Here is a 25,767-nt window from a genome sequence, read left to right as displayed (position 1 = left end):
TTTGTTTCTGATTCAGGGGGTCACATTTCCCTAAAAGGCTATGTGATGGATGTGAGTTAATATAGCTTTTGATGTTATCTTTTAAAACTATCTTGTACTGTACATTTTGGGGTTATGATACAAAGTTGCATTAATACAAACGACTGTATCATTCAGTAAAAGGTATAAGATAATAGGGCGTATAATTATAACATGCACCATACCATGACTGTTATGAATTTGGTACTAATGGCAATAGTAATATGGTTATCAGTGTTGCACAATATCTAACCTGTTTGAAAATTAATGTACCTTAATGTAATTTGGACAAGGGCTTCTGTTGGATTGACAGAAGTTGGCTTTTCTTATTTTACTGAAATAATCGGCACTCACTTAAAGTCCAGTGCAATAATTCACTTACAAGAAAGAGTAAGTGAAGATTGTTTTTAAATAAAAACACTTCTTGCAGCCTTTATGAACACAGGCCCTATATCCAGATGAATCTAGATATTTTGAGCAAGGGTTAGAGAGAACCATTGCCAGTGTTTGATCAGCTGATGGGAGGTGCGAACACAATGTGGCAGGAGGGGACTTTCAATTAGGCAGACTCCATGAAGCTGACACCAGTGTCTTGTTCTTTTACTAGTGTGGCCCATCCATTTCCATTGCATACCGGGGCTGCCTTGCTTTAGCTCGAGATGTTCTGGTTGGGAGAAAAATATTCAACAGTTTGTATCGCCAGGCTGTCACGTTTGCAAGAAATGAAGGTGCTGTAGAACTGCAAGTTGTTTTTTGTTGCTAAAATACTGTGTTTGAGACATTGAACATCAAACAGTTAATTTGCAGTGGCCCAAACTGGGAAGCTGTCTGCAGTGATAACACCCCTCCCCCCCTTCCCATTCTTTCTTATGCTTTAGCCAAGCTCGTACTGAAACCTGCTTTATCCCTTGCACAGGACTTTGTGGGCTTCCACTGTCTTGTCAGTGAAACTTTTGTGTAAAATCATCTGTTTGAATTGAAAATCTGCTGCATTTATGCAAAAGGTTTGTAATAGCTTTTCTACAGTGATTCAAGGTAAACGAGCAATGTTTAAAAACAAAATTAAAAATTATCCCATGCTCCAATGATTACTGACTGCTGGGAGCCTGAACTGCTAAAAATGAAGGACAGGCCCCTGAAGAAAGAGGACGAGACAATTAGCAGATTACACATTTGTTTCTAAAATGGCTTCTTGCTAAAGGGTGTGGTTAAAAACAGCAGAAACGACTGGTATTTTCTGATCTGCATTCCCTGTGCTGTGGCACGTCAGATCCCATAAATCCCAATAAAAATCACTGTGACTCTTCCTGGCTAAAAGTAGTAAAGGAGTTTGATTTACTAGTTTAACAGTGAGCATATGGACCTGGCAGCTTTTCAGAGAAAGAAAGCAGATTTTGTGGCACCTTCTAATTTTTTTTTCTGTTGTTTAGTAAAATCTAATCCTGTTGGCTGCACTGTCGGTGAATGTTCAGAAATATGAGCAGATAATTTTAGCTTCACAGTTTCTCAGTGATTTTATTTCTGTTAGGACACCGCAGCCATTTCATACTGTACTATCACAAACCTTTATTACAATTGACTTTCCCAGAGATCACAGCAACATGCTGGCAAAAATAAAGGTAGGGGAACTGTCGAGCTTTATTTAGGTATGATTCTGCAGGCGCGGTGTTCCAAAAGGACAGTTTAAATGTATTTTTTGGGTAAAAACATTGCAATAATGTGGCATAAGCAAAGGGAAATACTGGGCAATATGTGCTGCAGTACAGGTTTCCATGGCTGTATGTGGGGTGGCTGGAACCGGCTAGAACTGGTTTGAAGCAGATCAGCTCATGAACAATGCAGCCACTGAGCTACATTGCTTCCTTCTTCATGGCAGCAATACAAGAAGCTTGCAGAAAGGTACCATCTAAAACAGCATGATTGCACCCTAGACATATTATTCTGGTATGTGGATAGTATGCTAAATGCTTTATAAATGGGTATGTTTGTGGTATCTTTGAAGAAGAAAATTTGTTTCACTGTCTTGAGGTAAAGGATTCAAGCATGAAGAAGGGTTTGTGTGCTCCCTGTTACAAAAAAAAATGGTGGATGGGGGTAATCTGTTACTTTCTAAGAGATGAAGTGTATATGGATCAGCAGTGTATATTTAAATCTAAGACCAAATTTCTGTTACTGTGCAAATTAAAGTACTGCAAGCTGGGCTTTTTGTGCATAACATTGGTGGCAGGAAAGACACGCTTAGCTGGCTTGCTAGCAGAGAAGATGGAGGGTTTTTTTTGGTGCTGCTTTTTCAGTTAAAGTGTATGTACTTCCTAATACAGTGGTGAAGAAATCTTTAACTCTGGGGCAAAGAAACCACAGTCTTGTACTATCACACAGCAGATTACAAGAACGGTGTCCTACATTTAGCAAGTCACCATGCCAGGAGAATTATGGTCTTGAATTTAACCAGTTGAATTTATCAATTATATGTAAAATATTAAAAATATTCTTGATAATTTGCTTATTTTGGCCAACTGATGTGTGTTTTTTTTTAAAGAAAGAGATGTATGTATCTGTTTTTGAAACTTGAGTATCAGCACAAAGCCTTCTGGGGCTACTGATTGACACCTCCCTTTAAAAGCCTTACAGACGCTGGTCCCTCTAAAGCTTTAAAAAGGAGGAAATGTTCTTTGTTTTCATGCAATCCTCTCGAGATATTTCTCAGTTACGGCCACCAGTTTTTTTTTCAAATCAGCAAACCTGAGTTGAAAATAATCTAGAGAACACGCACACAATAAAAGTGGTTGATTCAAGCATTTGTGCTAACAAATTGGATCACTTTTCTGAGGTGAAGCATTCAGGCCTGTCGCCCAATGTTTTTTTTCTCCCCTTCCTTCCTTTCTGGATTACAGTATTGAACTCTTGCTGCCAGTACTCCTGACAAGGCTTTAATTGTATTAAAAACATTGTTACTCTCATTAAGAAAAATGAGACTGAAGTAGCTATCAAAATTTTGAACGTTTTTTTCACCTCATTTTGAAGAATCCTGAAAATCAGAAAATGACGACAGTGTTTGGATATGCCTCAGTGGTGGTGGCCTAGTTCAGGGTAAGTAACAGTGATGGTTAAACAGATTACTTTGTTCTCTTAAATATTCTCTGTCTGCTCTCTCAGTCTGTCCAATGTTTTCAATAATGGAGATTTTATCCTTGGAAGGGTGTCAGGATCTCTAGCTTGCTGGTGTCAGCACACGCATCAAAGTACCAACAGCCGAGGCCCCAGGGCCTGGTGCTTACTGTAATGTTTTGGAGCATTTGGAACATGTTTTGTCAAAACTTAAGTCGAATTTTTACAAATAATTTTACATTGGCATAACGTTGACCGTATAGCACGGTTCCTTGCAGATGAACTCCGGTGTATGCCTGCTTCACAGGGGGAAAGGAAATATTGTCATCACATCATCCACTCAAGGTTCTGCTTTTGGTTACAGAATGACATTGTTCAAAAGGGGATGTCACCTCACATATTTTCTCAAACAAATATCAGTTGTTACATACTGTAGTTGACTGAGCCATGCCACTGGGATTTCTTAAGTTTGATATATGGCTTGTGCAGCCGCAGGAATCTTAGCTGGGGCTGTTGCTGACAGTGCTAAAATGGATTTAAGCCCCTCGGCTAGAGAACAGTTGGTCATCAGTGATTGCATCTGGTTTCATCCATGCTGCTGTTTCCTCCAAGCTTGACAATTTCAATGCTTTTCTGTTTGGCTTCACAGCTTGTATCTGACACGAGTTTGAATTTGTCCCCCAGAACTCCGGTGTCACCTAGATTGCCTGAGGCCTGTTCCCAGATCACCACCATGCATGCTGAAATACAATTGTTTTCTTCACCCTTTGATTTAAAATGCTTCCTTGGCCTTGTCCCGTCCTACAATCTTCTGGGAACTCTGTTCCTGAAATCCTCTTGAGCATTCTGTACCTCTATTGGAGGCTTTACCTTTTCAGTTTGAATTCTGATTTGGTAATGGATTCAAGTCTGTTGCTTTTCAACTAAAGGGAATGAAATTGGAGACAGTGACAGAAAGGGTTTTATAGGAGCATCAAAGACCTCCTGATTGAACAGCATACAATGTTAAATGAAGTTAGTATTTTCACAGTTAATCCCTCCCAAACTACTACAAAGTGTTAAATTGATCAAGGCTGAAAATGATTTCTCAGCATTGATATATGGTATGTCCCAGGTGGTTTCTGATTGGCACATGCTTCAATTTTGTGAAATCAGCTGTAAATAGATAAGGTGCTGAGATGGTTGTATTTTATTGATAATTATACCCTGGATGCCATTACAGAGATTGCAACATGTCTGTTCTTGGAATGTGGGCTACAATGGCATTTATTGCTCATTCCTTGAGTCTTAAGAGTCAACCACATTGTGTTTGACTTGAGTCATGTGTAGGCCAGGGCAATTAAAGGGTTGGAAATTTTCTCTCCTGTAGAAAATTGGTGAACCAAGGGTTTCAAAGATAATGCTTTCAAAGTTTTTTTATTGCCATTTTATCTGGTGCAAGTGTAGTTTCACAACTACCCATTGTGCAATTTTGGACTTGCAGCCTCTGAGTTGTAAAGCAAGTATGATGACTAGTGTTTGATTTTAATTTCTGATTTAGGTTCTTATGAAGCACCTTACCACAAAGGATACAGCACAGAGGAAGGCATACTGATGATTGTATTGGCCCTTTGAAATGGATGTCCGATTAGGCCCAGACTCAAGAGGAAAGGTCATAGACCTGAAATGTTCGGCTTGATTCAGTGGAGGCGATGGGGGTCTCACCCACTCCTGAAGAGTCAGCCAGAGGCCCTTGCCATCTCTCTGAGTGAGGGAAGATTTGCAATGAAGTGCCAGTCGGGCACTCGACAGGCCAGCAATGCCCTTTGTGTGATTAAGGTGCAAAGGTTTTGCGTTTTCAGAGCTGCCAGCCAATCAGATTTTCAGTAAACATATTTTGCTTTTGTCATTCCGTACCTCAGACTCAGTCCATTGTCCTGCTTTTTTTTCCTTGTCAACTATTAATCCAATTTCCTTTTCAACATTACTATTAAATCTGCTTCCACCACCCATTCTGAAGAGTGCATTCTGGATTGTAACAAATCTCTTCCTCAATCCTGTAGTGCACTGCTTCTGCCAGTATCCTAAACCAGTGGTCATATGGTCATTGAATCTCCTTTCAGTTAAAACAATTTCATCTTATCCACTTTATCAAAACCTTTCTTAATTTTGAACACCCTATTAAATCTCTCGTTAAGTTTCAGTGTTGAAGGAGAACAGACCCAGTGTCTCTGATTTTTGCCCAGAGTCAAATAATGGGTAATATTGAATGACTTTTTCAACACGTCCCAGTTGGGATGGCAGAGTTAAAATTTGAGGCACCCGCATAAACAGAAATTGCTGGAAAAATTTAGTAAGTCTGGCAGCGCCGGTGGAGAGACATCAGAGTTAACATTTTGAATAGGTTTTCCTGACCATTGACAATGGTTTCATGGACATTATTAGACTCTTAATTCCAGATTTTAAAATTGAATTCAAATTTCACCATCTGCCCTGGCAGGATTCAAACCTTATCTGGCTCCCTGGATTAACTGTCTAACAATAATACGACAAGGTCATTTGCCTCCCATAGTGGTGTACGTTTAACCTAAGGATTGGCAAGGGGCAAAATTGAGGAGGCAGGGTATTCATGGTGACCTCGGCTGAGTGCAGGATGTGTTGTAGGCATCATTGCGCAAGACAAACCATCTGTCCAGCCAACTGAGCTGACTGATCCTATTGTTTTTCACTGCTATCCTGGGGCATGTGTTTGCTAGGCTGTTGCTGGACAAACCTACAATTTCGAGCAGAGAGTGAGGGCTGCAGATGCTGGAGATCAGAGTCAAAAAGTATGGCACTGGAAAAGCACAACAGGTTAGGCAGCATCTGAGGGGCAGGAGAATCAGGCATAATGCTTGAAACGTCGATTCTCCCGCTCCTCGGATGCTCCCTGACCTGCTGTACTTTTCCAGCACCACAATTTTCAAACTGACAATTTCTGTCTGATTTAATCCTGAAGAGTATAGGCTGACCAATCTCTTACACAACGCTGCACTTGAAGGGTCCCAAAAGTGGAAATTCAAACAAAGTTCCCAAGTAAGAATGTAAAGTGATACAGTGGTAATATTTTCCAGATTGACCTGACTCTTACATATCCCCTTTTCAGTGTTACACAGTACATCCCATGTAAATCCTAATTGTGCCATCCTCATAAATTTCAAACGGGATTGGCACAGTTCGATTTCAGCTTCTCAAAAATGGGATTAATATATCTACTATTGATTTGTATTCTTAGTTATCTTCAGCAAAGTATTGATTGATGTGCCAATGTTCTTCCATACCCTGTAGAATGGTTAGTGCTTTTATTTCACCACATGCCTGATTGGTCTCCTGCATTCTATCCTCTGTACACTTGAGGTGATACAAAACTCTCTTGTTTGTATCGGAGCTCACATCAACTCTTATTCCCCTCCCATCCCTGCTATAGCTGAATGTCATTGGCTCCAGGTCACCATCTTGATTTTACATTTCTCATCCTCATTTTCACATTCTTTCATGCCCTCACCTTTCCTTATCTGTTTATCATCCTCTAGCCCTCCATGTTGTCTGTGCTGCTCTCAATCTGGCCTCTTGAATTTCCACCATTCATGGCCATGCCTTCAGGTTACACAGGCCCTGAACTCCCCTCACGTCTCTGTTGTTCTACCTCACTTCCCTCCTTTAAGACTCTCCATACAATCTACCCTAAAATCTCCTTGCCTGGCTCAGTGTTATTGTTATAACTATGCCCATGACACATGGTAAGACCTTTTTTATGTTGAGAATGTAATATTAACAGATATGTTTATTTGATTCATTGGTAGTCCTCTGCCTTTTTGTCCCCACCGTGGGCGGCGCGGTGGCTCAGTGGTTAGCACTGCTGCCTCACAGCACCAGGGTCCCTGGTTCGATTCCGGCCTCGGGTGACTGTCTGTGTGGAGTTTGCACATTCTCCCCGTGTCTGCATGGGTTTCCTCTGGGTGCTCCGGTTTCCTCCCACAGTCCAAAGATGTGCAGGTCAGGTGAACTGGTCATGCTAAATTACCCATAGTGTTAGGTGCATTGGTTAGAGTGAAATGGGTCTGGGTGGGTTACTCTTCGGAGGGTCGGTGTGAACTGGGTTGAGCCAAAGGGCCTGTTTCCACACTGTAGGGAATCTAATTTAATCTTCAGCAGGATGCCACAATCAATCAAGTCTTTGCTTCCCCTCTCTTTCCTTGTCAGCATTGCACATAGATCTTTCTCTGCGTTACATCGTGGTCTATTCCTCTGTCACTCTTAGCACCCCTTCATTCCACCCAACAATGGGACCTCTCCATACAGTTATGAAAAATGTAACATTTTTGCTTCTTCCCTCCTTACTGTCCCAGGCTCCAAACGTATCTTCCAGGTGAAGCAATTGTTTTCTTGTACTTCTTTCAATCTAGTCCAATGTATGCATTGTTTGCAATGCAGACTCCTGTACATTGGTGAGACCATAGAATCCCTACAGTGTGGAAACAGGCCCTTTGGCCCAACCAGTCCACACCAACCCTCCGAAGAGTAACCCACCCAGACCCATTCCCCTACTAATCCTTTACCCCAGATTAATGCACCTAAACTACACATCCCTGAACACTATGGTCAATTTAGCATGACCAGTTCACCTAACCTTCTCATCTTTGGATCGTGGGAGGAAACCCACGCAGGCATGGGGAGAATGTGCAAACTTCGCACAGACAGTCGCCCAAGGTAGGAGTTGAACCCAGAGCCCTGGCATTGTGAGGCAACAGTGTTAACCACTGAACACTTTGGGGAATATTTCTGCTCTGTCTGTCAGAATAGTTCCAATCTCCCAGTCACTTTCCATCGCAATGCACCACCTACCTTTAATGTTAATATCTCTGTCCTAGCCCTGCTGCAGTGTTCCAACACAAGCTGGAGGAACTCCTCATTTTTCACTTAGAGCAATTTGCAGTTTTCTAGACTCAACACTATGATCAACAACTTTAGACTGTAAATGCTGTACTCCATTTTGATTAACCTCTCCTCCCCCAATGTCGTCTTTGCTTGGTTTGCTCTGAGCAGAACTGACCTATTAACACTCTGCTATTAATACCTACCATTTACACTCCTTTTGTCTTTTGCTCTGGGCACCCTCACCATCTGTCCCAATGCTCCTTTGTGAACAGCATCAAAGCTATAATTTTCCAGCCTCCCCATTCAAATCTGAAGAAGAGTTATATCGGACTTGAGATGCTAATTCCATTTCTCTCTTCGCAAATGCTGCCAGACTTGCTGAATTTTTGCAGGCCTTTCTGTTTTCACTTTGCGTCTTCAGCAGTATGCTGCTTTTATTTCATTGATGGTGTCGCAGGGTTTCTTCCAATTTGAGTAGAATTGTTAGGCAGACAATGCTTCTGTCTCCTCACTACTCTCCAACCCTTACACAGGGCTCACCCTGGTAGGCTGGTTGAGAGATTCCTGTCCCTAATGGGGAGAACCTGCTGAGAACTGAGCCATGATATCCTGGTGCTGCTTCAGTGGAGCTATTCATGTGGCACTGGTGGAGATTGTCAGGTTTGAAGATGGTCAGGTATTTAAAAGTACAAAGGAGAATGTAGGCGAGAGAAGAAGTCTTGTTTGGCCTCAGCAGACATCAGTGGTGGCTCAGACATTCAAGACAAGTCTTGGGAGGCAGCTGACATTGACTAGAACTTTGAGTGATTTTCTGCAACCCCTTGACATGTGTTGATATAAAAATGAGTTATTTTGAAAGAATACAATGGGCATCCTTTTTGAACTTCAGTGCTGTGTTCAAGGTGCAACTCTGGGAATGCCTTCATGACTTTGAGAATGAGTGGAGCCTGTGAAGTTAGCAGCATCTCTTTGTTAAGCACTTGCTATGTTTTGTGAGGAGAGAGATAGACAAATAGAGCTAGCCGAGCCAACTCAGCTGAGGTACTTTTTTTTTAACTGTTCATGAAGTGGATCAAAGCTTTTCTTTAATTTAAGTTGACATCAATGCCTCCCTGCTACTTTGCTTCCATAAATGAATTTGTGTATGAGCAGGCTGCTTAGATGCAGTTATGATGTTGAAGTGTCACAAATGTGTAGGGATCTAAAATGTCATTAATAATGATAGAATTATAGAAATGGAACATTCAATGCATCGAGTCTACAACTGAGTTTTCTTTTACATGCTAACTAATGGGTGCAGTGGCTTAATGGTAAATCACTGAACTGGTAGGGGTCTCTGTTGATGATCTGAAGAGGTGGGTTCAGATACCATTATCGTAGCCAGCCGAATTTAAATTAATAGATCGGAAATATAAAGCTAGTTTCTGTAATGGTAACCATAAGGCTACGTTCAATTGTCTTCAAAGCCTGTCTCATTCACTAATCTCTGTTAAGGCAGAAAGTCTGTTGTCCTGACCTATCTGGCCGACATGTGAATTGTGGCAATGTGATTGTCTCTTGCAAGCAACTCAGATGAAGGGCAATTAGTGATGTACAACAAATCTTCACCTTGTCATTGACACCCACATACCAAGAAAGAATAAGGAAAAAGGAGTGATCCTGCCCTTCCATTCAATTACTCGATAGTTGTTAAACACTTCTCATTTTCAAGCAACCATCTAATTTTTTTATGGAAGTAATTTGTCGACTTTTTTTCAGCAAACAGTTAAAGTGGAGAATTTTGCCTTTTACCAATATATTAATGGTGTCTTGAGTTCTTTTAAGTGACTTTTAAAATTTATACTCTTCCATTGACTGGTGAAAATATTCGATGCTCATGTTTCGGACAATGTTTATGTGTAGTCTTTACTCCCCACGATCGACATGGTTTGTAAATAAAAATGTGTGTTTTCTTACCCTTGAACAGCGTATCTCGATTAAATAATTCTAGCACCAAGCTTTTGTGAATTAGAATTAAAATAGGCCATTTATTCTCACTCACTCACCCCAAAAACCTTGCAACATTACTGACTCAATCTATCTCAGACAGGCACGCATGCATACATGCATGCATGCACATACATGCATTGATTCCAGGTAAAGGTAATTAATCTGCGTTTCTTGTTTTTACTTTTGGTTTATGGTCTTCAGTCTCTCAGTAACAGGTCTGTTGTTTCTTGGACGGTTTTAGGGAGTTAAAATTGAAATGAGAGTCTTGTAAAATGAAGAATTGTCAATAGGTTGTGAGAATTCCTGCAGTTCAATTTCAATGAGGTAATTATTGGATAAACCTGATGTGCAACATGTTTGTGGAATCATTCTCTCTACTAAGCGCTTTCAAGCTATCACTGTTAATTGCCTTGGCATCTTGATGACTTGTGGCTCACGTGTGGCTTTTTGATCACTGAATTATTGGTTTGATTGTTTTCTGGTGGAACTGCTTGCAAAACAGCTTGCTGATTTTAAAACCAAGCAAGAAATCTGTAAAAACTCACTTGAAGAGACATGTTCAAAGTTCTTCATCAAATAAGGGTGTGGTGTTCATGTTGATTCCACATCCTGTGTTGGCAATTTGACAGCTGGAGGGTTTGAATCAGTTGGTGACTTTATTTTTTGATTGACCCACTCAGTCTAATGGTGATACTTAGAGTCATAGAGATTAATAAATGTTATTGATTTACGTCTACACAGAATATTCCATTTGTCTTTAGTTTTAGTTTTAAAATATGAAAGGATTGACTGAAAGTTCACATTATACTTTTTATGAAATTATTGTGATAGCATCTTACAGTTCACTCAGTAAATCCAAGTTGCTGTGACAATATGCCATCTTTAGGTACATGTTGTAATTTAGAACTATGGCTAATTATAGGAAATTAATATATACAATATTAATGGAAACCAAACAAAAAAAGACAAGAGATTGTGAAGAATGACAGCATGTTATTTTCCTGCTTTTTTGAACAGGAGGTAGGAATTAGTTACTGATGTCGTTTTTCAAGTTTTTCTAATGAAGCTTAGACTGTGCTACTTTCTTCATAAATCAATAAGGTAGCTGACTGTTGCTATTTATCCACATCAGTTTTGAGATTTTCAATTCTCCAGCATCTGTTTTAAAACTATAATATCAATCCACACGTGAGCCACAAGTCATCAAGATGCCAAGGCAATTAACAGTAATAGCTTGAAAGCGCTTAGCAGAGAGAATGATTCCACAAACACGTTGCACATCAGGTTTACCCAATATGGGTGGCATGGTGGCTCATAGCACCAGGGTCCCAGTTCGACTCCAGCCTCAGGCAACTGTCTGTGTGGAGTTCGCACATTCTCCCCATGTCTGCGTGGGTTTCCACCGGGTGCTCCAGTTTCCTCCCACAATCCAAAGGTGAATTGGCTATGCTAAATTGCCCATAGTGTTAGGGAAATGGGCCTGTGTGGGTTACTCTTCAGAGGGTCGGTGTGTACTGTTTGGGCTGAAGGGCCTGTCCCACACTGTAGGGAATCTAATCTAATCCTCACTCTATTTTCATTCATGCATGCTATTCCGTAGTGTCTTATTATTGATATAGTATTGCATTGGAATTACTTTAAATTATATAATTATTGTTAGAATTTGTTGAAAAGATAACAAGGAAGACAGTTTTAAAGGAGCAACAGTAGATGTAATGTATTTGGATTTTCAGAAGTCTTTTTATAAGTTAGGCTACTTAATAAGATAAGAGTCCGCAGTGTTGGGGTAGGATATTATCATGGATAGAGGATTGGCTAACTATTAGCAGATAGAGAGTTGGGATAAGGGGAGCATTTTCAGGATAGTAGCTTGTAGTTAGTGGAGTGTCACAGAGGAACAGCACTAGGGCCAGAATGGATCACAATCAGCATTCTTTTGCATGGACCTACAAGATTCATGCACGGTGGCAACATTCAGAGCCGGAAGCTGTGAATGGCATTGGCACATTGATCACTCATGTATGGATTCTGACAGAAGTTTAGAGAACATGTTGTTTACAAAATATTAGTGACTTGGAAGAGAGAAGTGAATGTACTATAGCCAAGTTGACACACAAATATGCAGGAATGCAAGTTCAGAGGATGAAACAAATGTTCGAAGAGGGACACATACCAATTTAAGCAAATGGTTAAAAACATGGCAAGTGAAATATCGTGGGGAAAAATGTGAGGTTATGCACTTTGGCAGGAAGAATAGAGGAGATGAGTATTATTTAAATGGTGAAAGATTACAGACAGCTACACCACAGAGGAATGTGGTGGTCCTTACACATGAATCACATAAAAACTAACATCCATGTTGTGGTTCTGTTCGCCGAGCTGGGAATTTGTGTTGCAGACGTTTCGTCCCCTGTCTAGGTGACATACTCAGTGCTTGGGAGCCTCCTGTGAAGCGCTTCTGTGATCTTTCCTCCGCCATTTGTAGTGGTTTGTCTCTGCCGCTTCCGGTTGTCAGTTCCAGCTGTCCGCTGCAGTGGTCGGTATATTGGGTCCAGGTCGATGTGCTTATTGATTGAATCTGTGGATGAGTGCTATGCCTCTAGGAATTCCCTGGCTGTTCTCTGTTTGGCTTGTCCTATAATAGTAGTGTTGTCCCAGTCGAATTCATGCTGCTTGTCATCTGCGTGTGTGGCTACTAAGGATAGCTGGTCGTGTCGTTTCGTGGCTAGTTGGTGTTCTCTGTACCATCACCTCTAGGAATGGGAGTTGGTTGTCCTTTTCTTCCTCTCTAGTGAATCGGATTCCTGTGAGTGTGGCGTTGATGATCCAGTGTGTGTTCTATATTTCTGTGTTTTTAATTATTACAAAGGTGTCATCCACATATCTGACCCAGAGTTTGGGTTGAATTTGCGGTAAGACTGTTTGTTCTAATCTTTGCATTACTACTTCTGCTATGAGTCCAGAGATGGGTGAGCCCATGGGTGTGCCGTTGATTTGTTCATATATTTGGTTGTTGAATGTGAAGTGTGTTGTGAGGCACAGGTCCAGTAGTTTTGAGTATGCCATCTTTGTTGATAGGTTCAATGTCCTGTTGTCTGTTCTGTATGTCCAGCAAGTTGGCTATTGTGTCTCTGGCTAGGGTTTTATCAACAGAGATGAACAGTGCCGTTACACCATGGTTTCTTCCTTGTCTATGTGTATATTTCTGATGATGTCCAAGAATTCCTGTGTTGATTGTATAGAGTAACTGGATCCGCTGATCAGGTGTTTCAGTTTCTGCTGTAGTTCTTTGGCCAGTTTGTGTGATGGTGTCCCTGGTAGTGATACTATGGGTCTGAGTGGGATGTCTGGTTTGTGCACTTTAGGTAGTCCATAGAATCTGGGGGTTTGTTGCTTTCAGGTTTCATTCTTTGTAGGTCAAACCTGGTTATCTGTCCTTTTTTTTTCAAACGGAAGAAAAAGGCAACCAACTCCCATTCCTAGACGTGATGGTACAGAGAACACCTAACGGAGAATTCACCACAAAGGTATACAGGAAAGCCACACACACAGACCAAGTCCTGAACTACGAAAGCAACCACCCCAACACACACACAAGAAGTTGCATCAAGACACTATTCAAAAGGGCCACAACACACTGCAGCACACCAGAACTGCAAAAAGAGGAAGAAGAACACCTATACAAAAACGGATACCCGCGCAATTTCATCAACAGATGCCTAAGGGAAAGACAATGGAACAAGGACATGCCGCAACCCAAAGGACTAGCCACACTACCATACATCAAGAGCATTTCCGAACTGACAGCCAGACTACTGCAACCACTAGGACTCATAATAGCACACTAACCAACAGCCACTCTCAGACAACAACTCACCAGAACGAAGGACCCGATACCCAGCATGAGCAAAACCAATGTAGTGTACAAAATCCCATGCAAGGACTGCACAAAACACTACATAGGACAAACAGGAAGACAGTTAACGATTCGTATCCACCTAGCCACGAAATGACACGACCAGCTATCCTTAGTAGCCACACATGCAGATGACAAGCAACATGAATTCGACTGGGACAACACTACTATTATAGGACAAGCCAAACAGAGAACAGCCAGGGAATTCCTAGAGGCATGGCACTCATCCACAGATTCAATCAATAAGCACATCGACCTGGACGCAATATACCGGCCACTGCAACGGATAGCTGGAACTGACAACCGGAAGCAGCAGATTCAAACCACTACAAATGCTGGAGGAAAGATCACAGAAGCGCTTCACAGGAGGCTCCCAAGCACTGAGGATGTCACCTAGACAGGGGATGAAACGTCTGCAACACAAATTCCCAGCTCGGCGAACAGAACCACAACAACGAGCACCCGAGCTTCAAATCTTTTCACAAACTTTGACAACTAACATCCATGTTTCAGTGGGTAATAGGGAAGACAATTGGAATGTTGTTATTTACTTCAGAGTGAATGGAGTATAAAAATAGGAAGATCTTGCCTAAGGAAAGATATACTGGCATTGGAGGCAGTCCAGAAAAGGTGCACCAGGCTAATCCGGAGTGTGGAGGGACTGTCTTATGAGGAGAGTTGAATAGGATGGACTTGTACACATTGGAGTTTAGATGAATAGATAGAGACGTTATTGAAGGGTGCAAGAACATATGGGCTGACGACCCTTTTCCTGTGCCTTACTGTTCTTTGTTCTTTATTCTTGGGGAGTGTGACAGGGTAGATGCAGTGAGATTGTATCCTTTTATGAAATAATCTAGGAACAGAGGGCATAATGTCAGAGGAAGGAAGAGGGTTTTTTTTTCTGAAGGCAGTGAATCTGTGGAATTCTTTACCACTGAGTTGTTAAGTATATTCAAGGCTGAGATAGATTTCTAATCATTAAAGGACCACGGGTTATGTGGATAAGGTAAGAGAGCAGAGCTGCAGATGATCAGATTAGCCATGATCTCATTGAATGAGGAACTTAATTAATGGGCACTTTCTGTTCCTCTTCATGGAGTTGCGAATAGTGCTGAGCATTCTGCAATCATCAGTGAACATCCTCACTTTTGACATTATGATGGAGAGAAGGTCATTGATGAAGCAACTGAAGATGGTTTGGCCTAGTACACTATCCTGAGGAATTCCGGGAGAGATGTCCTGGAGTTAAGATTACTGACCTCCAAAAACTACAGCTATCTTCCTATGTGCCAGGTATGCCTCTGATCAGCAGAGAGTTTTCCTCTGACTCCCAATTACTCCAGTTTTGCTGGGCTCCTTGAGGATACATTTGCTCAAATGCAGCCTTAATGCCAATTCTAGTCACTCACATCACATTACTGGAATACAGATATGAAAACAATCCCTGTCCTTGTTTCTCTTAGTTAAAGTTCTTCATTCATGGTTTCATTGATGTCCTTTTTCCAGGTGGTCTCCCCAGTCTGTTAACATTTTCTGTCACACGGTCGATTGACCCATTTGCACCATGAACACTGCTGCAAAGGAATGTTTCCAAGAGGTTTTTTGCCTCTTCCAGCGCCTCCAACATTTGTTCAATCAGTGTGTATTTATTTTGTAAATTTAATTCCCGTTAAAAGTAAAATTCTGTCTAAACCTGATACTTTGGCTCAGTCGAATAACTTGAATGCCAGCACAGATTGGGGATATTCCAAATACTGTAGAATTTCTGCAATCTTGCAAATAATCTACTCCATTCCATTTTGTATGCTCCGTGCTTTTATTTAACTCTTTCTGAATTTGTCAAAATATGATCATACCTCATAAGCAATTAGTAAATCATCTTTTCGGTAAATTTAATCTGCGCAAGTTAATTTGTTCAAGCCTTCATTCTGATCAGTTATATCATTGGTGTCCAATCCTGATTTAAAGTTTTCTGTCCTATCTTGGCTTTGAATGGTAAGGCAAGAGCCAAAGCCATTCCTTTGTTTCTTCTTTGGTACAGGAATCATTCTGGTCTATATTATTGCTTAATGCTTCCACTGGTCATAAGGTCTATATTCAGAAAACAGGGGTGGGTGATCATGCCCTGATATTTTATACTTTGATTCAGCCATCTCTCTGAAGTTTTCTCCAGCTTCCTCCTTGGTTAGAATAATGTTTACTTTTCGATCTTTAGACTTACAAATAGCTAACTGTCCTCTGCTGTCGCTAATAGATACCAGAGGTTAATGTTAGTTAGAAAGTGTCCAGGTTTCTATTTTTCTAATTTCCAAATTGTCCCTTAATTAATATTGCAGTTTTAGGCCTATACTCTCTGGAGTTTGGAGGAATGAGAGATCGAATTAAGATTTATAAGAACTAAAGGGGTTTGACAAAGTGGACTTAGAAAGGATGTTTCATCATGTGGGACAATGTGGAATAAACATAGTTTTAGGATAAGGGATAGCAGATTTAAAACCGAGATGAGGGAAAATTACTGATTAAAAAGTCATGAATTGTGGAATTCACAATTCCAGAGCGTGGTGGATACAGAGTAAATTTAAGGAGGAGATAGACTCATTTATAATTACGAATGAAATGAAGAGTTATGAACAGCAGGCAGGAAAGTAGAGTTGAGATCGAGAATAGATCAACCATGATTGTATCAAAAAGGCTTTCTTGGTCATGCATATGGCTTAGTACAAGCTTCTGCAGTTATTCAGTGAGTCAAAAGCTAATATTTAGAAAGATTGTTTCAGACATTACAAATGCTCTTTACTGGGCTCTTACACTAGGAAGAGCTATATGGAGTCTTAGAGTCATAGAGATGTACAGCATGGAAACAATTGCCGAATAGCAAACTTATCTAGAATGGGATTTCTTCTTTCTTCTTTCTTCTTTCTTCTTTAACAGTGACCTATGACCTATGATTCTTGGTAGTGGAGATGAGCAGAGAGGTCTCGGTGTCCATGTACACAGATCCTTGAAAGTTGCCACCCAGGTTGACAGGGTTGTTAAGAAGGCATACAGTGTTTTAGCTTTTCCTAATAGAGGGATCGAGTTCCAGAACCATGAGGTTATGCTACAGCTGTACAAAACTCTGGTGTGGCTGCACTTGGAGTATTGTGTACAATTCTGGTCACTGCATTATAGGAAGGATGTGGAAGCTTTGGAAAGGGTGCAGAGGAGATTTACTAGGATGTTGCCTGGTATGGAGGGAAGGTCTTACCGGGAAAGGCTGAGGGACTTGAGGCTGTTTTCGTTGGAGAGAAGAAGATTGAGAGGTGACTTAATAGAGACATATAAGATAATCAGAGGGTTAGATAGGGTGGACAGGGAGAACCTTTTTCCAAGTATGGTGACGGCGAGCACGAGGGGGCATAGCTTTGAATTGAGGGGTGATAGATATAGGACAGATGTCAGAGGTAGTTTCTTTACTCAGAGAGTAGTAAGGGTTTGCCTGCAACGGTAGTAGATTTGCCAACTTTAAGTGCATTTAAATCGTCATTGGACAAGCATATGGACGTACGTGGAATAATGTAGGTTAGATGGGCTTCAGATTGGTATGACAGGTCGGCGCAACATCTAGGGCCGAAGGGCCTGTACTGCACTGTTATGTTCTATGACCCTTACATGTGGGGAAGTTCTAAATATATATAGTTAAAGTCCAACACCGTCATTTCCAAATCCTAAATATATATTTAATTGGTTATAAAAATGTCTTGCCTAGTTGGTGTGGTTATCAGGAGCTCATTTCAGAGCTTCAACAGGGACTTAATTTATCTCCTGAATGTGGGTTGTTGAAATACTAAAATCCTGAGGACAGCTTTGGTCCCATGTTCTTATTCTCTGTGCCTATTGTGTTCTCAATATGTAGGTTTTGTCACACATTTGTCCAGTTTTAATTGTCATTGAATATCAGTGTGCCAGTTGATAAATTAAAGGAAAAAAAATAACCCATGTTCAGGTAAAAAGGGAAAAAAACCCATTTCAAATGCTGATAATCTAAGATGAAAACAAAGGCCTTCATTTTAGCTCACATATCAGAAGAATGGATTGAAGACATTCCCTGGCTCTGCAAACATCACCCCGATGTGATGCAGAACTTTGACTTTTCATTCTGTGGGAACTGGGCTTTCTAAATATGGTACTGGGCAATACCAGAAACAGTATAGAGGCTGTTGAGTGTGGAGGTGGACACTGGAAGGCCTACCTAATGCACTGATGCTTTGTCCAAAACTTTAAAGAAAGTAATAAAAGAAAATCAGCACTCCCCTCTTGCAGCACCTCACTTTTCCACACATTCTTCATGCTTCCTCCGTGCCAACCCATATCGCTGTAATTCGGAGATGCCGGTGTTGGACTGGGGTGTACAAAGTTAAAAATCACACAACACCAGGTTATAGTCCAACAGGTTTAATTGGAAGCACACTAGCTTTCGGAGCGACGCTCCTTCATCAGGTGATAGTTTCATATCGCTGTAGGCTGCCTAGCCTCACCACATGCCAAACTACACTTCTATACCCACCTCTTTGGACCTTTTGAACCCTCCATGCCAATGTATGTTACTCCATGAGGCTATGTGGCACTTTATAGCTTCTATGCCATCTTAATGACAAACCATCCCCCTATCATCAGGCACTTATACCTGCCATAACAACCCACACAGCAACCACCATAAGCAGATCTCCAGACCATGCTAAGATAAAACAAAATTGTTAAGTTTCTATTGAAAAAAAAATGTAATTTCACAAATTAAAACACTCATTGATTAGAAACCTATTCACTACATTTAACTTCTTTCTATTAAAAAGCATTGGAATTCATAGTCCAACTTCAAAAGGGTGCGCAAGCACTTAGTCTGTTGATCAAACTGTGAAATGGTGGGCAGCCAACTAATAATGGATTAGTGCTGCCTTACTAGTTTGTCCTGTTCCGAATCTACCCCGGTAATTTTCTTTTTATTCGTTCTTGGGATGTAGTGCTGCTGGCCAGATCAGAGGGCACTTAAGTGTGAACAACATTGCTGTGGGTTTGGTACTTCCTTGCCCTGAAGGACATCAGTGAACCAGATGGGTTTTTCTGACAATTGACAGTGGTTTCATAGTGATTATTGGGCACTTAATTCCAGATATTTATGGGATTCAAATTCCACCATCAGCCAGTGCAGAATTTGTAGCTCCAGAACCCGTTACCTTAATCTCTGGATTAACAATCTGACGATAGTACCACTAGTCCACCTCCTCCCTGAATGGCTGCACCATAGTTGGTCCGGATTTGTTTCTGGGCAGCAGATTGGAATCTTTGAATATATCAGACACATTGTGCTATCAGAAATCCTGGACACCTATATTGACATGGCTCTTAAACGGATTCTCAAACTTGTGAATGCAAGTAATGAAATGATACAGACATGGTCAGTTTCACTAGATCAAACTCCTGGAGTTTCCTTCCTAAGAGTACAGTGGATGTTCCAGACCCCAAGGGCTGCAGTGGTTGAAGAAGGCAACCCACCACCACCTTCTCCAGGGTAATAGGGATGGACAGTAATGCTAGCCTACTCAGCAATGTCCACATTCCATGAAAGATTTTTTAAAAATTCCAGAATCTATTTCAAATACAGTGGATGTCCAAAGAGACTTGGAGGAATCAGATGCATAGATTATTAAAATGTCAGAAACAGATGCACGGGGTGGCACGGTGGCTCAGTGGTTAGCACTGCTGCCTCACAGCACCAGAGTCCCAGGTTCGATTCCGGCCTCGGGTGACTGCCTGTGTGGAGTTTGCACATTCTCCCTGTGTCTGCATGGGTTTCCTCTGGTTTCCTCCCACAGTCCAAAGATGTACAGGTCAGGTGAATTGGTCATGAACTATGGTGAATGCTGGCCTCTATATCTAAAGCACTGCAGTACAAGGATACTGCAGTTACACTTGGAGTACTGTGACCAAATCTGGCCATGACACCATGAGCAGGAGGGATTGGTCTTGGAGAGAGTACTATGTAGATTTACAGGAATGATATTTGAACTTCAAGGGTTAAAACTATGAGGAGGGATTGCACAAGTTAGGCCTGTTTTCTTCAGAATTTAGATGGTTAACTGGTGTTTTTATCAAAGATTGTTGAACTAGGGGATATGGTCTGAGAATTAGAACCAGACCTTTCAGGAGAGATATTAGGAAGCACTTCGACACACCAAAGGGCGATAGATGTATGGAACTCTCTTCCACAAACAGTAATTGATCCTGTTTCAGTTGTTAGTTAAATCTGAGATAGATCTTAATTTGTTCAGCAAAGGTATTTAGAGATGCATTCATCTTTAAAGGCAAGTAGAGGAGCCAGCCATGATCTCATTTAGTGGTGGAGCAGGCTCACATTCTCTCCATCAATTCATGGGGTGTTTTTCACAAACTCAGACACAAGTTGCTTCAAAACCCTCTACCACTAGTGCACAAAATAGAAGACAAATGTAAAATCTATCAAGAAACAGAAAAGTGTTCAGAAAAGGGTTACATGCAATTGTGATGTGGCCTGGGTGAGATCGTTTCAGTAGTATTTAGCTGTTTGTTAGAAATGCTGTGTGTACAAGAGAGGCGTTAGGACGATAGACTGTACAGTGACGAATTTAGAGGGCTATGAAGGTACAGCTGGAGAGTAGGACTAGCTGCGTAACTCTTTCGGGATTAGGACAGACATGATGGGTCAAATGGCCTCCTTCTGTAGTATAAAATTCTGTTATACTTTGAAATATTTCTGAGGGATTTTATTGCTGCATGTGTGGTGGTTGCAGGTTGATTTTATTTTTGCTTTTTAGTGAATTGATATTTTAAAATCAGGAATCAAATGTAAAAAAGATGTTTTTTAGTCACTGATTCTGTAATGATGCAGGATTTCAACCAACTAATATTTTTATATTATAGACATGCAGAAAATTTAAAATGTTTCATTTTTTATCAAGATTGGATACATTTTTATATTTTTATCTTTGACTTTAAGTCTGTACTTGCATCTCTGGAATGTAAGGTCCATGTTAAATTTACTGAGATTTTTCAAATGGATATGTGGTACATAGTGAAAACAATGTTTTCAAGATTGTGGTGTAAAATGAAGGTTGTGTGATAACACTTGACAAAATGGTGACCATTAACTTGAGATACTCATTAATGCCCTTGTGTTGAGTAGGTCCCTAACATACAATAATATTTATTTTGGTAGATTGAACAATGCAAAATTTAAAGTCGTCATAGTCTGACTGGACCATAAGGCTACCCTCTGATTAGAGACAGTTGACCAGTGGTGTTTTAACCCAAGGGTCACCATGTCTCAGGCAACGTGGGGAGAGGTTGTGCAGGAATTGAACCTATGCTGTTGGCTGACTCTGCATTACAAACCAGCCTTCCAGGCAACTGAGCTAACTGACCCACTCAAAAAAAAAATTGTAATGTAAAACATGTAGATAACATTCAAATTTGCATTTATTTTTAGGATTAGATTTAGTTATATTCTGTTGAAATCTCGTAAGTTAATGTAATGTAGTAATTCACTTTGTTTTAATGAGACACATGCACATGCATATTCAGATGGGTTCTTGATTTGTAGAGGGATCAAGGGTTACAGGGAGAAGGCAGGAGAATAGGATTGAGAAACATATCCACCATTCGATCGTGGCTGAACAGACTAGATGGGCCAAATGACCTAATTCTGCTCCTCTCTTTTATGGTTGAATCTGATCACATCTTTTAAATAGCTTTCAAAGCTGTTCATGTACAATTAATGAATTTGAAATGTAAATACTGTGAACTAGGTAAGTCCAGTAGCAGTTATGCACATGGCAAAATTCCATGAATAATAAGAGAAAGATGAATGACTATTCTACTGTTTCTGATCATTTGTTCTTGTGAAACAATTTTGACACTCATTAATGTGCTGTAATGCTTATTTCCACTTCGTAATTTGTAAGCAATGTCTGCATTCCTACTTTACAATTCCTCTGCTGAAATCTTAGTTGTCATTCTGTATATTGTATGCACCCATTTAAATTTGCGGCCTGTATGTTTACCTTACTGTCATTAAACCTGGCGGTGTTTCAAAGCTTATGATGTTAGGAACTACATGTTTTAAATTTAATACAGCTTGGAGCTCCATTTCCATTAACATTAATTATTTCTCTCTAGTAATGTATTTTCTGAGGGAATTTCATCTGATGTGAAAAAAGGAGAATGTTTCTTTTCAGATGTCTTTCTCTTTTGAAAATGCTATGCTGGAAGGTGCAATTATATACCAGATAGTCTGCTAGGTTTGTCAGTTCAATGATGTGGAAGGTTTTTTTTCATGAGATCAATGACTTCCTGTCATTAGTCAATACAGAGACTTTTAGAGCTGTGGCTTCCTTTGAGAAATTTTATATATTTCAGTTTGTTCAGTTTTTTTTTTAGATTACATTAGATTACATTAGTGTGGAAACAGGCCCTTCGGCCCAACAAGTCCACACCGACCCGCCGAAGCGTAACCCATCTATACCCCTACATTTACCCCTTACCTAACACTACGGGCAATTTAGCATGGCCAATTCACCTGACCTGCACATATTTGGACTGTGGGAGGAAACCGGAGCACCCGGAGGAAACCCACGCAGACACGGGGAGAACGTGCAAACTCCACACAGTCAGTCGCCTGAGGCGGGAATTGAACCCGGGTCTCTGGCGCTGTGAGGTAGCAGTGCTAACCACTGTGCCACCCACATTTTATTTAATGTGCATCCTTTTGTTTAACAAATCCAGTAAATTTTAATTTGATTTGATGTGCATTTGGAATATTCTTCAGGATTTATGGTTTTAAAATACAAAACTCCCCAAAGTGATTACTTTAAAACACATAATATGTAGTGCCAAAGATTTCTGTTTATGCTGCCAATGAATTTCATTTACTGTGTGTGGAATATTGCCATTTTTAAAAAATTTGTTCATGAGATGCCATTGGCTGGGCCAGCATTTAATGTCCATCTCTAATTACCCAGAGTGCAGTTAAGATGCAACTACACAGCTGTGGGTCCAGAGTCACATGTACGCCAAACCAGTTAAGAATGGCAGATTCCTGTCCTAAAAGGACATTAATTGGATTTTTGTAACAACTGACAGGGGTTACATGGTCACCATTAAGCTAGCTTTATATTCCAGCTATCCATATCTGCCCTGAAGATTAGCCTGTGGTTCTGGATTAGTAGTCCAGTGACATTATCACCAGTTTACTATCTCCCCAAACATTTTGTTAGCATCTTTGATCTATTACATTTTGTACCAGTTCCCGCTGTCTGGGATTAAGCCAAGATTGAAGAAAGTTGTATGGAACCTTCTGTCTGGTCATATTTCTTGTCTTTTCTGTATGCTGTAAAATTGAATAGTTTAACTATTTGAGATACACTGCCTCAGTACAAGCTAAAAGTCCAAAAATGTGGACTGCTATTTCAGTTGATCTGATTAATATTGCATTTGTATAACCAACACATTGATTCCACTTTGGTTTTAACTGCCTTCTATGATTTAGAAAGGTTACAGATGACACCAACTTGCCTCTTCCTGTCTGGCTCTGCTTCCCATTACATGCCCAGCCTAAAATAATTTTCTCATATCGTGGCCCTTGTCACCAGTCCTGCTTTGGTTTCTCTCTCTACTTCTTTGACATCTCTTCTTTCAAGCTCTTTCACCTCATTTGGTTGCTCTTAACTTTCATTTAAAGTTCTTGCTGCTGATAAAAAATCTGTTGTGGGCGGCACGGTGGCACAGTGGTTAGCACAGCTGCCTCACAGCGCCAGAGATCTGGGTTCAATTCCCGCCTCAGGTGACTCTCTGTGTGGAGTTTGCACATTCTGCCCGTGTCTGCGTGGGTTTCCTCCGGCTGCTGCAGTTTCCTCCCACTATCCAAAAATGTGCAGGTTAGGTGAATTGGCCATGCTAAATTGCCCATAGTGTTAGGTGAAGGGGTAAATGTAGGGGAATGGGTCTGGGTGGGTTGTGCTTTGGCGGGTCAGTGTGGACTTGTTAGGCTGAAGGGCCTGTTTTCACACTGTAAGTAATCTAATCTAATCTCAATTTTCCCGGATTTCTCCCTGGCAACCTTCTTTAGCCTTTACACTAGCAGCTCTTCATCTTCTATAATTATATCTTTAACTTGGTTCCCCTTGCTTTCTATTCTTTAAATTCACTCTCCTCCTGACCTTCCTAAATCTTTCCCTCCATATAAACACTCTGACTCATCATCATAACCAAACCTTTGCCCTTATCAATTGCAGTGATCTTGTTATTCCCATTGGCCTCTTTGTTGACAAAGGTATCTTTGTCCATTTCTTTTTGTATTATTTACCATTTATTGCACCCTACTCTCTTTCAATCTAGTTTTTCGCCAGTCTCCTCTGTTGCTTTCTCTGAGGTCATCTGCATTCCTCTTAGTTCCTGCTACCTTGACTTCATTCTGATTCTGGATTAGTGGTGCTGGAAGAGCACAGCAGTTCAGGCAGCATCCAAGGAGCAGCGAAATCGACGTTTCAGGCAAAAGCCCTTATTCCCGATGGAGGGCTTTTGCCTGAAACGTCGATTTCGCTGCTCCTTGGATGCTGCCTGAACTGCTGTGCTCTTCCAGCACCACTAATCCAGAATCTGGTTTCCGCATCTGCAGTCATTGTTTTTACTTCATTCTGATTGGACCACCTATTTCCTTTCCTGATTTGCATTTTAGCTTACATTGTAACTTACACTGTAATCAGTTCCTTTACCTGCGACACATATCCACTGCCTTTCAAAGCATTATTGCCTTGGACCGTAAGATGTCATGGCAGAAATAGGCCATTCAGCCCATTGGGTCTGCCATTCAATGATAGTATGGCTGTTTTAATAATCTTCAACTCCACTTTCCTGCCTTTTCCCCAAAAATCCTTGAATTCCCAATTGATTAAAAATCTGTCTAACTCAGTGTGAAATATACTGAATGACCCAGTCTTGATAGGCTTCTGTGGTACAGAATTCAACAGATTCAGTACTCTGTGGGAAGAAATTCCTCCTCATCTCAGTTTCTTAGATTATGCCTTCTGGTTTAAGACTCTCCCTGTCATACACAAGGACTTCCAAATCTGTCTGTAGTGTAGCTTTCTGCAGTTTTCTCAATTTAAATAATATTTAGCTTCTTTATTCTCCCTGCCAAATTGCATGATCTTGTGTTTTCCCACATTATGTTCCATCTGCCAAGTTTCTGCCCACTCACTCAACTCATCTATAACCTTCTGTAGATTCTTTATAAAATAAACTTTAGAAACAGGAGGTTACATTCCAGGGTGTTAGTGGAAGTAGTTGAGGTTAAGTCATAATTTTCCATAGCTCTGTAGCATCGGCAATTGTACCCATTAGAAAATTGCAAATTTCACTTCTGTGCATCAGCATGGAGAATTCTCATGACTATAGACTTCATTACAGGAAAGTTACTGGAATTACGTAGGATCAGAGTAGTCCATTCAATAAAATTATTTTCCTCCTCCACTTTCCAGCCTTTTCCCCATAACCCTTGATTCCCTTACTGATTATAAATTACCCACAGCACACACAACTCTGTTTCCTATTATTTCTAGTTAGTCCCCTTTGTCAGTTTCTTTACATACACAGCACTCGTAGATTGTGGCTTTTTCTCCAGCATCTGCTTCTTGGAATGATGTCCTGCCTGGTTCCATTTCAAAATCTTGTCAGCTGACTCTGTAGATTTATGCTGTTGCCTTGGACACCTCTTTCATTTCAGTTCTGTCTCATTCTGTTTGTCTGTTCATTAGTCAATGTGTTCT

The 25,767-nt window shown here is 40.7% G+C and overlaps 1 protein-coding gene across 9 annotated transcripts in view; it reads left to right on the top strand.

The window, feature by feature from the left end:
- The window catches only part of znf532 (zinc finger protein 532), a 222,107-nt gene that overhangs the window by 68,236 nt on the left and 128,104 nt on the right, over positions 1-25,767 (top strand). Inside the window, exons 1-2 of one of the 9 annotated variants that reach the window (XM_087990301.1) lie at positions 1,886-1,962; positions 3,043-3,108. The exons of 3 other annotated variants lie outside the window; for them this stretch is intronic. Coding sequence is in view for 1 of the 6 variants with exons in the window: in XM_087990332.1 (XP_087846458.1) it covers positions 1,848-1,917 (70 nt within the window). In the remaining 5 variants the exon portion in view is untranslated. Of the gene's footprint in view, positions 1-616; positions 747-1,408; positions 1,638-1,709; positions 1,963-2,699; positions 3,109-4,666; positions 4,945-25,767 lie in introns of those variants that run through there. 5 more of the 9 variants (XM_087990299.1, XM_087990316.1, XM_087990319.1 and 2 more) reach the window with 5 other exon arrangements.

Source organism: Chiloscyllium plagiosum, unplaced genomic scaffold, assembly GCF_037043375.1.
Source record: "Chiloscyllium plagiosum isolate Xiang-an unplaced genomic scaffold, Cpla_swu_hap1 HiC_scaffold_1, whole genome shotgun sequence".
NCBI lineage: Eukaryota > Metazoa > Chordata > Chondrichthyes > Orectolobiformes > Hemiscylliidae > Chiloscyllium > Chiloscyllium plagiosum.
This window is presented reverse-complemented; position numbering and strand designations above follow the sequence as displayed.